The sequence below is a fragment of the Schistocerca nitens genome, chromosome 6 (assembly GCF_023898315.1).
Source record: "Schistocerca nitens isolate TAMUIC-IGC-003100 chromosome 6, iqSchNite1.1, whole genome shotgun sequence".
Lineage (NCBI taxonomy): Eukaryota > Metazoa > Arthropoda > Insecta > Orthoptera > Acrididae > Schistocerca > Schistocerca nitens.
In genome coordinates, this window is record NC_064619.1 from 122,528,681 (window position 1) to 122,547,480 (window position 18,800).

Here is an 18,800-nt window from a genome sequence, read left to right on the forward strand (position 1 = left end):
GTTCAAAATACATGATGCGCTACAGATGTGGTAAACACAGCCTCACTGTAGCATCTCTGGCCGTTAACTGACAAGTCACAACATGTCCCAACTTGACGCTGCCTGTCTCAATGGATCAGGCTACCGGACAAATTACATAAATGGTTATAGTGTCAGCAGTTGCTGCTAAAAAAAATTGATTCATCATATTATTTCTGTCAGTATTTATGTTGAAGACTGTAAGTAATAATGCTGTTAAGACAGTTTGCTTAGTTTTGGGGATGAACAGAATGTTAGTATTTCAATAGTTATGCAACTGCAGCAAGAACACATGGCAAATAAATTTTGACAAGAGTTACCTGTTGGTTCTTTTAATCTATAAGCACATATGAAAAATCCCATGTATTTTATAAGATGATTACTATAAGTTATCTGTTTCTGTTATGGCATACAAAGTCATGAAAAATACATATTTGTTTTTAATCTAATGGAAAATTTAATTAACACACCTTAAAATTATAAGAAAAAATGGTTAGCCATAACTTACTTTCAGGAGACAAAAATCCTAGTACTGCTGACAACCAGTACCTCTGTTCTCTGTTAATAATGGACATTGTGTTCTGAAAGCTTGGGTCACTGTTCGTAGTATCAGTGTTTCTGCAGGAAGCATTAGGGATTCCGCCTCCTGAAGATAAATTGTTTTTTTTTTTTTTTTTCCTTTTTTGGATTAGGAAGGATCAGACAATATGGACTTTGCTTTTTATACATCTGCAAATAGGAATAAATCAGACCTCACAGGCAGGACTATATATCAGAAGTTTGTCAAATAAGAGCTTTTCAGACTCCAAACATTCAGTTTAAGTGTCTGATTATTGCACAGACTTTTCCTTGATGAGAGTTGGCCGGTAATGATTGTCACTTGTCTTCCTTTTCACTGTAGTAAAAAATGGAACATGCATGTGTGGCTTAGCAGTTACTCTTTGGCCTGCAATATCAACTTCATACTTTGCATTTCGGGTCATTATGAAGTCATTTGTGACAATGGGTCTTGAATCACTGTTGGTTAATCCAGGGTGTCTTATATAACCCAAACATATTAGTTTGTCAAGTGTGAAACCGTACCTGCAACATAAAAAGAATCTCACAGCCTCAATCACTATATACAAAATATATCGTTAGTTCTACTTGCAGTTGTTATGTAAGTTGCCTTTATTGTTACTCTATGGACACAATCCACATACATGTTCTCCGACTTGATAGAAGCGAGGGGAGGAGAAGTGAAGTGAAATGCAAGGAGGAACATAACATAACACAAAGAAGTCCCACAGGAAAAGGAATAATTTGGAGGAAGTAATCTTGTTAATAAGAGGAATGGGAGCCACATTTTTTTGCTTTGTGAGGAAGGTTTGGAAAACTGAGGCCTAATAGAAATTGCTTTATAAAGCAATGTATGTGTATAGTGATATATAATCTGATCGAAAATAATTTTGCACTGCCTGTATGTCTGCAAATTTGTGGGAGTGTAGATTCAAGATAAGCAGGAAATGCACACATAAGTCTTATATATATATATATATCTGCCTGTGTTTGTATATGTGCGGATGGATACATATGTGTGTGTGTGTGTGTGTGTGTGTGTGTGTATACCTGTCCTTTTTTCCCTCTAAGGTAAGTCTTTCCGCTCCCAGGATTGGAATGACTCCTTACCCTCTCCCTTAAAACCCACATCCTTTCGTCTTTCCCTCTCCTTCCCTCTTTCCTGATGAAGCAACCGTAGGTTGCGAAAGCTTGAATAAACTTTAGGCCTATTGTAAAGTAAAACAAAATAGTCTGTTCAAATGTATGTGTCTTTGCACATCTGGGAAATCAAAACCTGCAGATGACTAACATTCAGTTCCATGTTGCTCCACCCCACACACTGTAACATGCTTGGAAACTCCTTGTGATAATGTCCACATGATAGCAGAGATGTCACTGCTCAAGTCTGCTCTACTCTTCCATTGTGGTTAATCTGAGGCCTTCCACTGGGTTCCTGGGACAACATGCTCCAAGTTTCAACTGGTCTCATCAAGGCCCAGCATATTCAAAGACAAACCTGTCAACAATATGTTGACTGTAAGCTTGGACAGTAGATTACAGAATCCTGTCCTGATTCTGCATAAGTCCTCAAATTACCCTTGACACCTGTCCACAATCTGCTACTATGATCATCAGGCATTAGACAGATCACACGCTCATCAGTGGAGAGAATCCTATGATGATGATACAGGTTCCATTCTGTGTGTTTCCTTTTGCACCTTCTTTGTGCACTACTGTGTTGGGAGGTTTGCACTGTTTGTACTGGATGTCTACAGGCCAAACTGATCATGTGGAGATGGCTATGTATTTCTAGGTCAACATACACCTTCCAGTTGCAACCAAAAATGCAGCATACAGTTCTGTTGCATTCCACTAGTCATACCTACAAGTCATAATTTGTAACAATCACTAGGTGGTGTTGTGTGGATGACTACTACAAGGCAGATGCTTCATTTTCATAATAGCCATAGAATTTTCTAATAACATTACTATGGTGTATTTCAGTTCAATGGGCAACTTCCTGTGTGGACAACCCTACATGATGGAAAGTGACAATCAAGAATCAAGAATTTTATTCACTATTGATCATGATATTGGCTTCGTCATACACGATATACTAGTACATGCATGACTCATATAAACTTCAGTGGCTCTTTCAAAAGTGCTGGCAAACTGAACAGCATACACAAGCCACATTGTTCCTGTTCACAATTAGAGACACAGTGTGGTCTCCTGAATTGCACTGAGAATGTACATTTTCTTTCACCTTTAGTATGCATGTATGCTGTATATGGCAAACTCTGGTGGTCAAATCAGTACTGAGAACCCTGATTCTTTAAACTGACGGTCATTAGAATGGTGCAAAACCTTTTTAATTGTTTATTTCTAAATGAAGATTGTAACTCTTGAAATATTTTGAATTTCAATTAGGAAGACTAAAAAATGGCACAGTGACTGCTCTAGTGCAGAAGTGTTATTTGAGTGGAAAGATTGGGAGATCTTCTGGTCTCTGCTGAATGAGAATTAGGTGTCTAAGAATCAAAGAAGAGTGCACAGATTGCATTCACTCATTCTCAGAACTACCACTCAACTGATGGCTTCCATTAAAATATACTTCATCATCTGAAACAAAATAAAAGTGATGACTTCTTCAAGTTCACCGATTTCTTAATTTATTGTGCTCTTTAGATCCCCTCAAGAAGGAGAAACTTCAGGGATGTGGAGCAAGTGAAGATATACATTAACAAAAGACAAGAAATTCATAAAACTTGATTCATACATGGTATTGACAGTAAACCATCACTACACAGCCTATTGCTAAACATACTTACACCAGCTAAATGTGACACAGCAAATTAGAAACAAAGGCACTACTTTATCAGCTATATTAAATAGCTGCTGTTTGTCCACTGCTGATAACTTATTATTATGCATTTACATTGTGTTTGTGTATCGCTACTGGGAGGTCCGTAGCAACATAATGTAAGCAGGTGCATTGCCTAGGTTTTGCATCACATTTGTGTAAAGCATTTGCACTACTCTGCAGATTGAGACTATTTCAGGCTTTCCTTCTTCCTCGTGCATTTTACTAACATCTCAGAGGATGAATGCTTTTCACAAACAAACTTATGAAATAAATATCTACTATTAGCACATATAAATTAGTGATAGCCAATATGCCTTTTGGATTATGTAAATATAAGAATTTACATTTTGGTATACTCAGTGCCCTGGAAATTTTCAAACGATTTTTAGAACAACTAATTCTGGCCACGCTATTCTAAACAAAATACTTTGATAATATTATTACAATAAAAGCTATGGTCCATGAACACTCGAAAAACCTTTTCATTTTATTTGGCGCAGTGAAAGCAGGTGAACTGAACTTTAATCTATAAAAATCCCATTTATTCTAACCTAATGTACAATAAATCTATTTTTAAGTTACGATAATTTAGTTCTGATTCAAAAGCATGCAGAGGAGAAAGATAGTTCTTAAAGTCATCTGCCTCTAAAAACAATCATTTCTGGGCAAAGTCATTATTATGTCTATTAGAGCCTAATATTAGAGAAGTTGCTTACTTGTTGAATCAGCTACAAAAAAGAATGCAAAATGTTTCTGCACCCTGAATGCGACCTGGTTTCCAGCAGCTCAAGACTGTGCTACAATCAGCACCGTGACTTTATAGATACTCCAATGTGAGTACACTGGGCATGGCATATGGGTTCATTCTTTCACGCAGAAACAAACATGGTTCAGTATGTATGAAAGCTTATGTAGCAAATATGCTACTAGCAATGTAACAAAATTATTGTAAATCTAAGAACAGCAGCAGCTCAGAATTTTCATTTATATCTTTACAGCGCAAAGTTTTTTCACGTGACACATCATAAGCTATTGCTAGCTTTACTGAGGTCTAAAGCCAGATTACCAGAAGAAGTGTGTCCCATGTTTATAATGATAAGCCCTTTTTCTTACTAAATACAATTATCAAATACTAAACAAACCAACATGCAGATGTAAATGACTTTCCCTGGCCTCCCTATGTCCAAACTCTTGTTCTGAAGCTCATGAAATAGTACGACTCCACCTGAATGTGAAACCATGGCAACTAATCAGAATATTTTCATTAATGACAGCCTATATTGTTAAGTTTATGGTCCAGTATTCCCTTTTTCACCATGCAGGACAAATGGTTCAACAATGATGCTCATCACTTATTGACGAAAACTGACTAAGTCTTTAGCAATTATTACTCACTACATAACTGACTTATGATAATGCTGTTTGTTAGCAAAGACATCTCTCACCATTGTGCCTTCATTTGTACCACTTCAACCCATGTATATTATTGTTTTTTATATTGCGGTATGATGCCAATGGATGTCCTTAATCACCACAATAGTATTGGTCACGAATAGTGATATCATACAACTTTCCTGTTCTCACCAAGACTGCCATCAGCAGCAAGTGGTTCCCTTGCAGGTTTTCTGTGCATGGCTGCCTTCCTTAATTCATAGTGATTGTGGTCATTCCAATTTATTATTTTTTTAAATGTAGAGCCCATACAGTTTACAGCCACTATAGCCACCATAACAAAGGTTTTCCAAGCTACAGTTTCTGCTGGCTGCTTAGGACAGATACAGGGTCCCATATTGGTTTGATTCCAGTGGATGCTATTGATAGGTGGGACTACACTAGGCATGGCCTTCACCTCAATAGGAAAGGGAAGGGAAAACTGTCTGGGTTGATTGCAGAAAACTTAAGGGGGGACACTGTCACAAGTGGTAAAATACCAGTGGTCACAGGTGTCAGAGGGATGCATTTTTTAGGCTAGGGAAGGGGGAAAGAAAACGAGTTTTAAGAGAGATTGGCAGACACACTCAGTTTGAGAAAACAGATGAACAAGAGTCAGATTTTAGCATACAGCCTCCATTTAAACAATGTTTAACAGAAAGTAATCAGAAACTGCCAGTTCATCTTCGCCAAAGCAGTTATAATCCGATTAGTATGCAGTATCAGTTATCTTTATTACACCAGAACATTCTGGGACTCAGAAATAAAGTTGATGAACTACTCATTTGTATTGATGAAATGAATTCATCTAACCAAATTGACATAATCTGCCTCTCTGAACATCAAGTGGCCACTGGTATAGATATGTTAGACATTTCAGGATTTAAGCTAGCTTCCTACTTCTGCAGAGTAGATATGGATGGAGGAGGAGTTGCCACATTTATTAAAAATTGCCATAAATTCAAGAACATTGACATTAATAAATTGTGTTTAGAGCAGCATCTAGAAGCATGTGCAACAGAAGTAGAGTTCCATAACAGATCCTATATAATAGTAACTATTTACCGAGCACCTGCAGGAAATTATAATCTATTCATAAATCATCTAGAAGCTCTTTTGGGTTATTTAACAGGAAGAAACAAAGAAATTTTGATTGCTGGTGGCTTTAATACATATTTTCTAATGCAATCTTCCAGTAAACATTTACTGCAGTTAGTAATGTTGTCTTTCAATCTAACTCATACTGCAAACTTTCCAACTAGGATCACTAAATCCTCAAGGACAGCCATTGATAACATTTTTATAGACAAATCACAGGAACAAAATCATATCATAAAACCTGTAATAAATGGACTATCAGATCATGACATGCAGCTCCTTGTTTTAGATGTAAATTCTAAGCAGATTATCAAGACTGCTAAATCTGAGTACAGGAGAGTAGTCAATAAACCAAACATTGAGTGTTTTAGAAAACTGCTCAAAGATATGAACTGGAAAGATGTTTATAGTGCTCATGACATGAATGAAAAATATAACACATTCATGAACAATGTCAGTACCATGTTTGAAAACTGTTTTCCTTTAAAAGTTATTCAAATTAAACAGAAGTCTATAATAAAACCATGGATTACACAAGGAATAAAAATTTCCTGTGAGACAAAAAGGAAAATGTATCTGTCAACCAAGAATAGCTCCAATGCTGATGATTTAGCTAAATACAAGGAATACTGTTAGATATAAAAAAAACGCAATCCAGACATCTAAACAAATGCACTACGAGAAGAAGATAGCAATGTCACGGAACAGGAGGCCGTTTGTATCAGTTAAAAACAGATGTCCCTCTTTGAAGAAGTCTGGACTGGAGTGAAACAGGGCTCAGTCCTAGGTACCTTTCTATTCATCATTCCAATTAATGATCTATCTTATCACCTAGGAAAAGATTCAATGGTGTGTTACATAGATGACACAACACTGCTCAATACATGCCATGACATGACAAACTGCAAATTAGAACTAACAATGAAATGGTTTTCTTCCAATGAACTCCTATGTAATTCTCATAAAACATAGGAACTAATTCTGGGTTTAGCAACAGCTGTGGAAAATAAATTAGTAAAATTCAAAATTAAACTGTACAGAACATATTAGCAATATCTGCAAAAATATATTATCTTATGTGAAGACTGACATAAGCAGTCAATGGTGAGTATCTGAAGATGGCATATTTTCACCTATTTCAATCACAAATTTCCTACAGCATACTGCTATGGGGACATGTCAGTGAAATTCTGAAAATTCAAAAATCAGAATACTGAGAAAAGTTAAACCTAAGGAACAATGGTGTACTTCTTTATCAAACTCCAGATTTTAAATGAATCTTTAATCTACAAAGCATTGATTTACATCTAAAGTAACAAAAGGGTTCATAAACAGAGAGACTATACACCCTTACAATACGAGAGAGGCAAACTGAATCTCGGCATACAGAGACACAAGTCGCAAAGGCTGAAGACTCCCACAAAATAATATGCTAAAAACTGTTTAATAAACTTCCCATATTTGCTTGGACACTGCCCTATAATATTTACAAAATTAATATACATGACTGTCATTAGTTCTTGACGGTATTCCTTTGGTACTTGATGATATTTCTAAAAGATATGAATTAAATTGTGAAAGCTTTACTATAAAAATTATTCTGAATTATATATTTAATGTTCACATCTATTCTGCTGTAATACTGAATACTGAAAACTTAACTTTTTCTTTATTAAAAACCAACGTTTCACTTTTTTTTAAAACTAAAGCATCAGCTCTGCTGTTTCATCATAACATTTACATTACATTTAATGTCATTGTTGTATTTCTGCTAGCTGTACAGCATGCAGTGTGGTGTGCATTCAATGTCACCGCCTGGCATTCTGTGGACCACTGGGTCAAACCTGACCACCAGCAATTTTTTAGCATTTATCATTTCTAGAAAATTCTTGATATTTCTTATGGTTGTAATGTTTGTATATTCTGGAGTATTCAGTGTTTGTATAAACAGAAGTGCTCTCCATTGAGAAGTCCAGTTCAGTTCTGGCTGTACACTGTCATTCCTAATAAATGTGCTTTCAGTGCTATGCCTTGTACTTCACTGATGATCTTGCTTTCAGATTTTGACTTTATTATGGTTACAGCATGAAAATGCCAGGTACTTCAGAACATCATCACAACCATGGCTGCAATTCCACAATTTAAAAGCCATCACCTACATGGACAGGAACTGTAATACAAGCAGTACATCATTCCTAAGATCCCTATACTTAGGAGACCAGTGCATTCCTAAACAGCAGTAAGTCAGCTATGCATCAGGCATGTAGCAGTGTTTTACAGAGATGCTGGTCGGGACCCAATAAAATGCCTGAAATGATCCAACCAAGTCACAAAATACAACAGGTGGGAAATATGATGTTTCTGGCAAATGTACTTTTGCTTAGACAGCACGGTCCAGTTGTAGTTTGAGAGCAACAAAGAGGAACTCAATATCTGGGACAAATTCCAGCCCAAACTGAAGAAAACATTTTGCAACACTCACCAGCAAGCCTGCTTAACTGAAGAACTTGGTCCGATATAATAGGGAAACAACACAGTCTTATGCACAGAATATTTTTGCCTTTTGCAACACTGTGAGTCTGAATATGACAGAGGCCAACAAAATCTCACATTTGCTGAAAAGAATCATAGAAGATATATCACACTCTTCTGGCAAAGGATGTCACAACAGCAGAGTAATGAGGAAGGGGGGATAATGTCAGATGAAAGAGGTATGACCAACTACTAAATGTGCTCCCTATGGCAGTTGTTGAAGACCACCAAGAAGAGTCTCTCTCATACACCAAGTAGTAAGAGAAGAAGTACAGTGTTTAAGGTAGCCAGAAATGCTGAACCGAATACACATGAGACAGCATCCATATCAGCACCATAAATAAGGGCGTAATAGAGAATGTTGAAAAGGTATACTGATCTTTAGCATTAATATCTGTTACCAGTTGAACACATCATGAAGTGTGGACTTGACCTACTTGGACTTACGCTGCAGCTGCCAAACGACAACCCAGCACCTGACCAAGCAAGGTACAACCAAATCCTCCACATGCATAAAGTCCTGCAAAAGAATAGACATTTAGAGCATAGAGGACATAATATCAGTATACTTCCATGTGGACACCGTGGACATGTTGTATGGCACCCCAGAGAAATACGACGAATGTTTGATGACTGTTACACCATAAAGTGTCAACTATTGCAGCAGTTCTATTCACATCAGTCACTTGCAGATGGTCATAATCAACCTGTGGAACAAAGCCCACCACTGTATTCTGCACAAAGTCATCCCTCAATATGCCGTGGCTGTTCCATGTCATAGTACAGAGGTATTATGTCCTTGCCTAGCTTCTGAATTTCAGTAAAGCTAAGCAAGGTGACCATCTAAACATCTACGGAGATGAAACTGCCATAGATGAAAATCCTCCACTGATAATAGTTACCAAGATATCAGGAAATCTCATCAATATCATCATTAACGGCCAATATGTTTGGGTGATAGGTGACTCAGGGACTTCTTTTTCTGTAATGTCAAATGTTTATTATCACAAGTTAAAGAGGACTACATTCTGTGATATGAAAGTGACCATGCTGAAGCTGGAAAATGAGAAATATGCCAGCTGACAGAAACACATATTGTAAGAATAAGTATCAGTGACTGAACAAACACAGCGCTGCAGGTGGTCAAGGGGATGCTTGGAACACTAACTGTTGTGAGCAGCTACAACTCATCCCTAAAGGTCTGTACATAGGAACAGCTGAACGAATTCAGGATGGGCAGCACAGTGCCATCAATGAAGAATCGTGGTCCGCTTGTGATGGATCTGATCAATGGACAACTTTTTTATACTGAAGTACACAATACAATCAAAGAATAAGGGCACTCAATACTCATAATATTTTTCACGGATTATAATAACTTCGCATTTAATTTTTTTAAGTGAAAAAATGGTAAAGTAATATGTTATCATTATACATTTATAAAAATTGTAATGAATTATTCTTAATTAAATATGCAAAAAACTTGTTTTTGATGACTTAAAGAGACATTTGGAGTTAATAACTATTATTATCATTATTGTTATTTCTGTGAGTTATTCTTGGTAATAGTTTAAACGAATTTGAAACAGAAGTAATTAATTTTATGTAAGCTCTATGGATGTAAAATCGATTTTTCTTAAGGTCGTTGTACTATGAGTTATTTATATCTTTTTTTCCTTGAGTTAACTTGTTTTTGTGAGAGTTAGTACTAGTATGAAGTCAGTAATGGCTAGCTGTTTGAGTTGCTGTCTGTACTTGTCTGAAGTGAGATGAAATTGTATCATGTAGGATGGAAGGAAAAGACAATATGGAAATGTTCTAAATTACTATTTGTGAAATGAATATAATAAACAGACAGAAGCATAAAAATGAAATAGGTAATGTAAACTAGCAAACCAAATTATAATTCCTAGAAGAAATTTACTGTTATGGTGAGCCATGTTTTTCATTGAGCCACGTTATCACCAAGGACCTACAAGAAAGAGATAAGTAAAATGATTTTTATTATTCAATCTCCCTTTCCACTTAAAAAGATTGTGTTATACTAGTTCTGAGATGGCTAAAACAGTGTACCTGATTATGGATTTTGGATTTCATAGCAATAGTCATAATAACCTGAGTTGCTGAGAAGACCGATGGTCTTTCTAGTCACAGCTGTTGTAGAGTCCTTCTCCACTTGTTTGTAGGTTTGGTCCTGCAGCAGCGAATTAATCTTGTCCCAGTAGTCAGCTACTCTTAGCAGCACTGTCGCATTCCCTTTGTCTGCTGGTAGAGTGACAGTATCCTCAACTTCTCTGAGGCTGCGTATTGCCCTACGTTCCGCCGCCGAGATGTTGGATTTCAGCATTCTCGCTTTGTCCAGGATTCTGCAGGTCTCCTTTCTCACCTCTTCTACGGCTTCAGGTCTGAACCAGGACCTGATAAAAAGGCTTTACCCCAGAGCTCCGGTTCCACCACGGTTATACGGCCTCCCCAAGATACACAAGAGGGACATACCACTACGCCCGATAGTAGACACGATCAGTTCTCCTACCTATGATGTAGCCAAACACCTGGGGTAACTAACTAAGCCTCTCATGGGTAAATGTCCCCACCACATCAAGTATTCCATGGAGTTTGTTAAGACACTCAAGGAGTGGTGCCTTGACAAAAATGATATTATGGTCAGCTTTGACATTACAGCCCTCTTCACTAGGGTACCGTTAGAGGACTCCTTGAAACTATTGGAGAATCATTTCAACGAAGAACAGTGGAATTATTCCGCCATGTGCTCACGACCACATATTTCCAGTGAGGGAGCAAGTTTTACCAACAGGTGGATGGAGTCACTATGGGATCCCCACTGGCGCCATGTATCACTAATCTGTAAATGGAATACTTCAAGGATATCGCCTTGAAAACAGCACGCCTTAGACCCAAGGTCTTTTATCGGTACGTGGACAATACTTTCACGGTCTGGCCGCATGGCAAGGACACTCTAATGGAATTTCTCAACCATCTGAACAGCATACACGAGAATATCAGGTTCACAATGGAACTGGAAGAGAATGGGTGCCTACCCTTCCTCGATATCCCAATAAAGAAAAAAACGGACCACACACTGGGACATTCAGTCTACCGAAAGAAAACTCACACAGATTGTACCTCAACGCCAACAGCTGCCATCACCCATCACAACGTAAATCCGTACTCACTACTCTTGTCCGCAGAGCTCATGACATATGCGACAAGGACAGTTTATCTACTGAGATTCAGCACCTGAAGAAAACCTTCCAGAAGAATAGATACACCGAAACGCAGATTAGACACACTCTCAAGATGAGCAAGAAGAAGAAGGAGAAGGACCTTCAGGAAGAAGAGAACAACAAAGGTCTGGCGTTCCTCCCGTACGCAGGGCCGCCCACGGCCAAGACACTGGAGAAAAATAAGATAAAAAACATCTTCCATTCTCTAGCAAAAATCAGAAATATGCTGGGCTCAATGAAGGACAACTTGGGTCTAAGAACACCAGGTGTCTACAGTATTTCCTGTGAATGTGGGAAACAATATATTGGACAGATGCAGCGCTGCATAACACAGCACATCTCTGAACATGTGAGAAGCATCCACCTTGGACAAAAAGAAAAATCCACGGTAGCGGAGCACAGCCTCAGTGAAGAACACATGTTTCAGTTTGAAGAAACCAAGAGACTATGTAAAGCAAAAGGTTTCTGGGACTCTATTATTAAAGAGGCAGGGGAGATACGGATCAGTGATAACATGGTCAATCAGGATGGTGAATTCCACCACAGCAACGCGTGGAACACAACATTATCAAGAATGAGACAAGAGCGCACCGATGGGGGCAGGTCGGTGGTGGCGGATAGAATAAACATGTCGCACCGAGACGAGATGCCAGGACCCAGCACCCGCGACTCCCCCCACCACGCGCTGCCATGCCGACTCCACTTGCACCTGATTGGCCTGACTGGCGCTGAGGATGCAGAGAAGCCCATGGTCCAGCAGCTATAAAGATCCAGACGAGACATGAACCCGTCACTTCGCCTGAAGATGGTAAGTAAGAAACTTGCTGAAACGGTGTTGGGGAACAACACATTGACTCGGCTGTCAACCCGAGAAGATTTTATCATATGTATTTGTGGAGTTTAAGAAGAATGAAGTTTCAGATTTATTTGTGAATACAGGTGATGTATGTAATGTGAGAGTTGTGGGATACCAGTTCAGGCAAACCGTTTTTCATTAATGTCATGCAAATTAATAATTCAAACAGTAAAGGTGAGTTATCTGTAAGCCTATAGAATGAAACTGAAATCTTTTTTGATGATAACATAAATAACTGTGCATTCTCGAGTAATTCTCCAAATTGGTGGAATGAAGTGAAAGAAGATCTAAACAGGAAATGTAATTTTGACAGTAATATATTTTGTGTTCCTTCTATAATAAGTGATGTTAGTTGTGCTATGGAACCCATTCAGTGTGTTCAATCTTTACCTGACAACATGAGTAACAGAAGTAATGTTGTTATTGTTGTTGTTGTTGTTGTGGTCTTCAGTCCTGAGACTGGTTTGATGCATCTCTCCATGCTACTCTATCCTGTGCAAGCTTCTTCATCTCCCAGTACTTACTGCAACCTACATCCTTCTGAATCTGCTTAGTGTATTCATCTCTTGGTCTCCCTCTACGACTTTTACCCTCCACGCTGCCCTCCAATGCTAAATTTGTGATTCCTTGATTTACCATCTTGAAAGCAGAAGTAGCAAAGGCGCTGATGGAGATGAAGAATAGGAAGGCATGTGGAATAGACGATTTGCCAGCAGAACTGTTGAAGAGTCTGGGAAACAAGGCAAGAAAAGAAATAGTCTACCTATGTAACGAGATATATGACAAAGGGGAATGGCCTGAGGACTTCGCTGCAACAGTTATGATACCAATAGAGAAAAAGAGAAACACTAAAAAATGTGAAGAGCACCGGACCATCAGTATAATTTCTCATGCAGCTAAAGTCTTGCTGAGAGTGTTGAATAGAAGGTTATATGGCAAGCTGGATAGAGGGATTGCAGAGGAGCAGTTCGGATTTAGAAGAGGAAAAGGAACAAGAGATGCTATTGGCCTGCTGAGAACTATAGGGGAAGGATATATGGAAAAGGGTAGAGAAATCTTTGCTGTTTTTACAGATTTAGAAAAGGCTTTTGACAGAGTTCAGTGGAACAAGCTGATGGATATTTTGTAGAGGAAAGGAGTAGATAGTAAAGATAGACGATTGATACAGAATCTATATTTACACCAGAAAGTAAGGATAAGGATTGGAAATGAAATGTCAGAAGGAAGCAGCATTGGACGAGGTGTTAGACAAAGTTGTTGCCTTTCCCCACTGTTGTTTAACGTGTACCTTGAAGAGATTATTGCGAAAAGCTTAGATGGGAAAAGAGGAATATGTATTGGTGGAAAGAGAATAGAATGTATAAGATTTGCTGATGACATGGTATTAGTGGCAGAAAGTGAGCAGACAGTGAATAACATGCTCAAAGATCTGAATGAAGCTTGTGTGGAATATGGGATGCAAATAAACACAGCAAAAACAAAGAGTACGGTCATCAGTACAGGACGCAGACAGTCCAAAATTAAAATAGGACCATCTACCATTAGCCAAGTAAGTGAATTTAAATATCTCGGAAGCACAATAACTGAAGACTTGAGATGTCACCAGGAGGTGAAATCTCGAATTGCCATAGCAAAGGAGGCATTCAACAGAAAGAGGAGACTCTTATGTGGCAAATTAGATACAGGACTAAAGGAAAAGGCTTGGCAAATGTTTTGTCTGGAGTGTGGCACTATATGGGGCAGAAACATGGACGCTGAGACGAGAGGATGAAAAAAGGTTAGAAGCATTTGAGATGTGGATGTGGAGGAGAATGGAGAGAATAAGCTGGATGGAAAGAGTGAGTAATGACAGACTATTGGAAAGGGTTGGTGAGAGAAGATGTCTGCTGAAGGTTGTAAGAGAAAGGAAAAAGAACTGGTTGGGACATTCATTGAGAAGGAAGTGCTTGCTAGCAGATGCTTTGGAAGGATTTATTTGTGGGAGAAGACTGAGAGGAAGGAGGAGATACAAGATGATAGACGACATAAAGGGAAGAGGAAATTATGCAGACCTGAAGAGGATGGCAGAAGACCGAACAGCCTGGAGAACTACCGTGTGAAGACCTGCCTTTAGGCAGAACACTGATGATGATGAATGATGATGCCTCAGAACATGTGCTATCAACCAGTCCCTTCTTCTTGTCAAGTTGTGCCACAAACTCCTCTTCTCCCCAATTCTATTCAATACCTCCTCATTAGTTATGTGACCTACCCATCTAATCTTCAGCATTCTTCTGTAGCACCACATTTCAAGATATTCTATTCTCTTCTTGTCCAAACTATTTATCATCCATGTTTCACTTCCATACATGGCTACACTCCATACAAATACTTTCAGAAACGACTTCCTGACACTTAAATCTATACTCTATGTTAACCAATTTCTCTTCTTCAGAAACGCTTTCCTTTCCATTGCCAGTCTACATTTTATATCCTCTCTACTTCGACCATCGTCAGTTATTTTGCTCCCCAAATAGCAAAACTCGTTTACTACTTTAAGTGTCTCACTTTCTAACCTAATTCCCGCAGCATCACCCGACTTAATTCGACTACATTCCATTATCGAAGTAATGTTAAGATACCAGTAAAGTTGTTAAAATCTTACAAAAATATGTGGATGTAGCATTGGATGGAATTGAAAGTGATCTCTTACATGAAGTGTCTAATAACGTGGATGTTCTTACATTAAGATTAATATTGATCACTGGGAAGGGAACTGTTTGATTCATACAGGTAGTCCAATTTGTGACATATCTGAACAATTTAGACTCAAGATCCAGTATAATAAGAATATTGTGGAAATGTCATTGTGCTTGTAAAAATAAGAGGGGCTACTGGTAAGCAAAGCATGCATGTAAAATGTCAAGTACTTTTAATATTTAGTATAGAAAGCAAAACCTTTGAACATGGTGATCCCTAGTCTGGAAGAAAATATAATTATCGATCTGGATTGGATAGTGAAAGTTGAGGCTTGTTTTGGATGGAATGCCAAAGAATTGTTTATTTTGGAACCTAAAAGTATTACTTATATGAAAACTAATTTCTGTATTTTAAACTTTGGGAAAATTTGTAACTATTTGCCAAACATTTGAACCAAGGTGAGTACCAGGTGTTTGTTTATGATATAGATTTTGATGAGACTGAAAATCAGGATTTTTAAAGTGTAGTAGATTCTAAAGTAAGGGAGGCTATGACTCTTAATGACATGCAAAAGGACAACTTAGGAATTTGTTATTGGAGTTTAGAAATATGTTTAATGAAAATCCAGGGAAACTGAAAGGCTAGCAGTGCATGCTTTACCGCAAAGATCATCAACCTTTCTTTCTCAAGCCATACAATATACCATTTACAAAAAGGAAAGATGATGAGAAAGAAATTCAGAAAATGGAAACATGGGGTGTAATTGAGAGAAGTACAAGTGCTTACAATAATCCGTTAGTTGTGGTAAGTAAGAGAAATGGTGGACTGAGACTTGTTTTGGATTCTAGACATCTTAATAAATTTCTTATCAGAGAGAATGGCCATCCTGAAAACATGGATGAGCTGTTACACAAATTTGATTATGTAAAATTCAAGAGTACTTTGCACCTGACTTCTGGATTTCACCAGATCCCACTTGAAATTAATTCTAGAAAGAATACAGCATTTTTGTATGTAGGTAAGTGTTTTCAATATTGTATTGTGCCATTTGTGCTGAATGTGTCTGCAGCTGAATTCATAAGAGCTCTGGATTCTGTCTTAGGAAGTGAAGTGAGTTCAAAATTAATTGTGTATGTTGATGACATTCTGGTCACTGAAAAGACTTAGGAACAACTTTTGAATCTGTTAAGAGATGTATTTTCAAAATTAGAACCAGGAGGCATGACTTTGAAAATAGGTAAGGGTAAATTTGGAGTGGGAGAAGCTAAATTTTTAGGTCATGTTATATCTGAAAAAGGAATTGCACCTGGTAAAGAGAAACTTGATGCTATTGCTAATTTTCCTACACCTTGCAACAAAAGACAGCGTAAATCATTTTCTGGAGTAACTGGATTTTATAGAAAGTTTTGTAGCAGCCAAGCTTTGAATGCTCCAGGCTTGTGAGAACTTTTGAAGAAGAATACCATTTGGGATTGGAATCAGGAGTGTCAGGATGCTTTCAATGAGATCAAACAACAGTTGCTTCAAAGTCAGATATTGTTCAGACCGGATTTGTCTCTTCCTTTTCGCATTATGACAGACAGTAGTGATGTTGAATTGGGTGCTCATTTATTTCAGGAGGTTGAAGTTGATGGTGTTATTGAACTTAGATCTCTTGCATTTGCTAGTAGAGTATTGCAGAAATGTGAAAAGACGCACACTGTAACTGAGAAAGAACTTTTGGCTGTACATTGGGCAGTCACTAAATTTAAAAATTATTTACTAGGTAATAAAGTCATCATCTATACTGATCACAAAGCATTATGTTATCTTCAGGTGTGTAAATTGTACCATAACAGAATCACTCATTGGGCCTTGTTTTTACAGCAGTTCAATTATGAAATAGATACATTATAGAGACAGACAATGTAGTTGCTGATGCTTTGCCCAGGCTACCTTTAGGAAGTGAATCATCTAACAACTTTGGAGAGGGAGAAAAAAGTTTCAAATTATGTACTCGAGAGGTGTGAAAGAGGAAAAAGAGATCTTGAAAATTTGCAAAGACATTTGTAGGTATCAAAATCATGATCAAAATCGGAAATTCGTTAAGAGCATGTTGGGTAAGAAAGGAGAAGAAAAGACAGAAGAGTATTATAATATAAACAAAGGTATTTTATTCAGAAGACATAAGGCTAACCCAGAGGATTGGAAACCATGTAGGCTGGAACAATGTATTGATACTTCAATTACTTACACACATGAGAGTTTTGGTCATTGCGGATCAACCAAATGCACACAAAAGATTCAGGAAAACATCTCATTACTGAACGATTAGCTCACCCTTGTAATAGTTCCTTTCAAACTGGAATTTTCTCATCATGCCTAAAAACAGCTAAGCTCAAAACACTATTCAAAAAAAGTAAAAAGGATGAAGTGGTTAACTTCAGGGCCTTTGCTGTGCTATCTGTATTCTCAAATATCATAGAGAAAATTTTTCAAAGAAGAGGAGTAGATTTTCTGGAAGAGCACAAAATACTGTCCACAGCAGAACATGGTTTCAGGAAAGGCCGATCAAATGATACAGCAATTTTTGAACTATTAAGTGAAGTACTTCAGAAACTAGATAATGGCAAAAATGTCATTGGAATATGTCTAGATCTCTATAAGGCTTTTAATATCAGATCACACAAAACTATTGCCTAAGCTTGAGAACATGGGGATTAGAGGAGCATCTAACAAGTGGATAAAGTCATACCTATGCAGTATAAACAAGTGGTTGAAGTGCAACATCAAAATTTCATCAAATTCACTCAACACTATTCAAAGTATGAAACCATTCAGTTCTGGAACCTCTTCTACTTCTGTTATATGTGTATGACCTAAACAAATTCTGCAAGAACATCATCCAGTTTGCTGATTATACAAGTGTGCTAGTAAGTGGGAAAGAAATGGAAATGCTTCAGAAGTCTACAACAGAGACACTGAACAATATTGAAAACTGGTTCAGTCACAACAAATTGGTAATAAATGCAAGTAAGACAGTGGCACTAAATTTCTATAATGTACAAAAGGCGAGCAAACTGTTCAGATTCAGATATCTGGCAAAGACCTTCAGAATATAGACAACATTAAGTTCTTGGGAGTATGGCTCCAAGATAATCTTAAATGGGGGACGCATATTGATAAAGTCTGTAGGAAATTAAGCACTACATGCTACTGAATGAGAATATTAGAGGGATTCTGCAAACAAAGATTCTCTTAAAACTGTGTATTATGCCTCTATATACTCACAGCTGAAATATGAAATTATTTTCGGGGGTAACTCTTCTCTTAGCCAAAACCTGTTTAGGCTACAAAAAAGAATTATAAGAATAACAGAAGGTGTAAAATGGAACAAAACCTGTAGACCACTTTTAAAAAAATCTAGAAATCCTCCCACTTCCATGTATATATGTGTATGAGATAACCGTGTTTGTGAAAAAATACTCAATGGAAAATCCCACTCTCTTCCAGAAAAAAGAAAATATCCACTCCTATGACACCAGGCAAAAAGGAA

At 37.6% G+C, this 18,800-nt stretch overlaps 1 protein-coding gene across 5 annotated transcripts in view; it reads right to left on the reverse strand.

The window, feature by feature from the left end:
• Positions 1-343: 343 nt before the first annotated feature.
• The window catches only part of LOC126263136 (pyruvate dehydrogenase phosphatase regulatory subunit, mitochondrial-like), a 175,994-nt gene continuing 157,537 nt past the window's right edge, over positions 344-18,800 (reverse strand). For 4 of the 5 annotated variants that reach the window (XM_049960162.1, XM_049960160.1, XM_049960161.1 and 1 more), the window contains exon 15: positions 344-1,101. In XM_049960162.1, coding sequence (XP_049816119.1) covers positions 849-1,101 — 253 coding nt within the window. In that variant the 3' untranslated portion in view covers positions 344-848. The remainder of the gene's footprint in view (positions 1,102-18,800) is intronic. The other variant, XR_007546847.1, reaches the window with a different exon arrangement.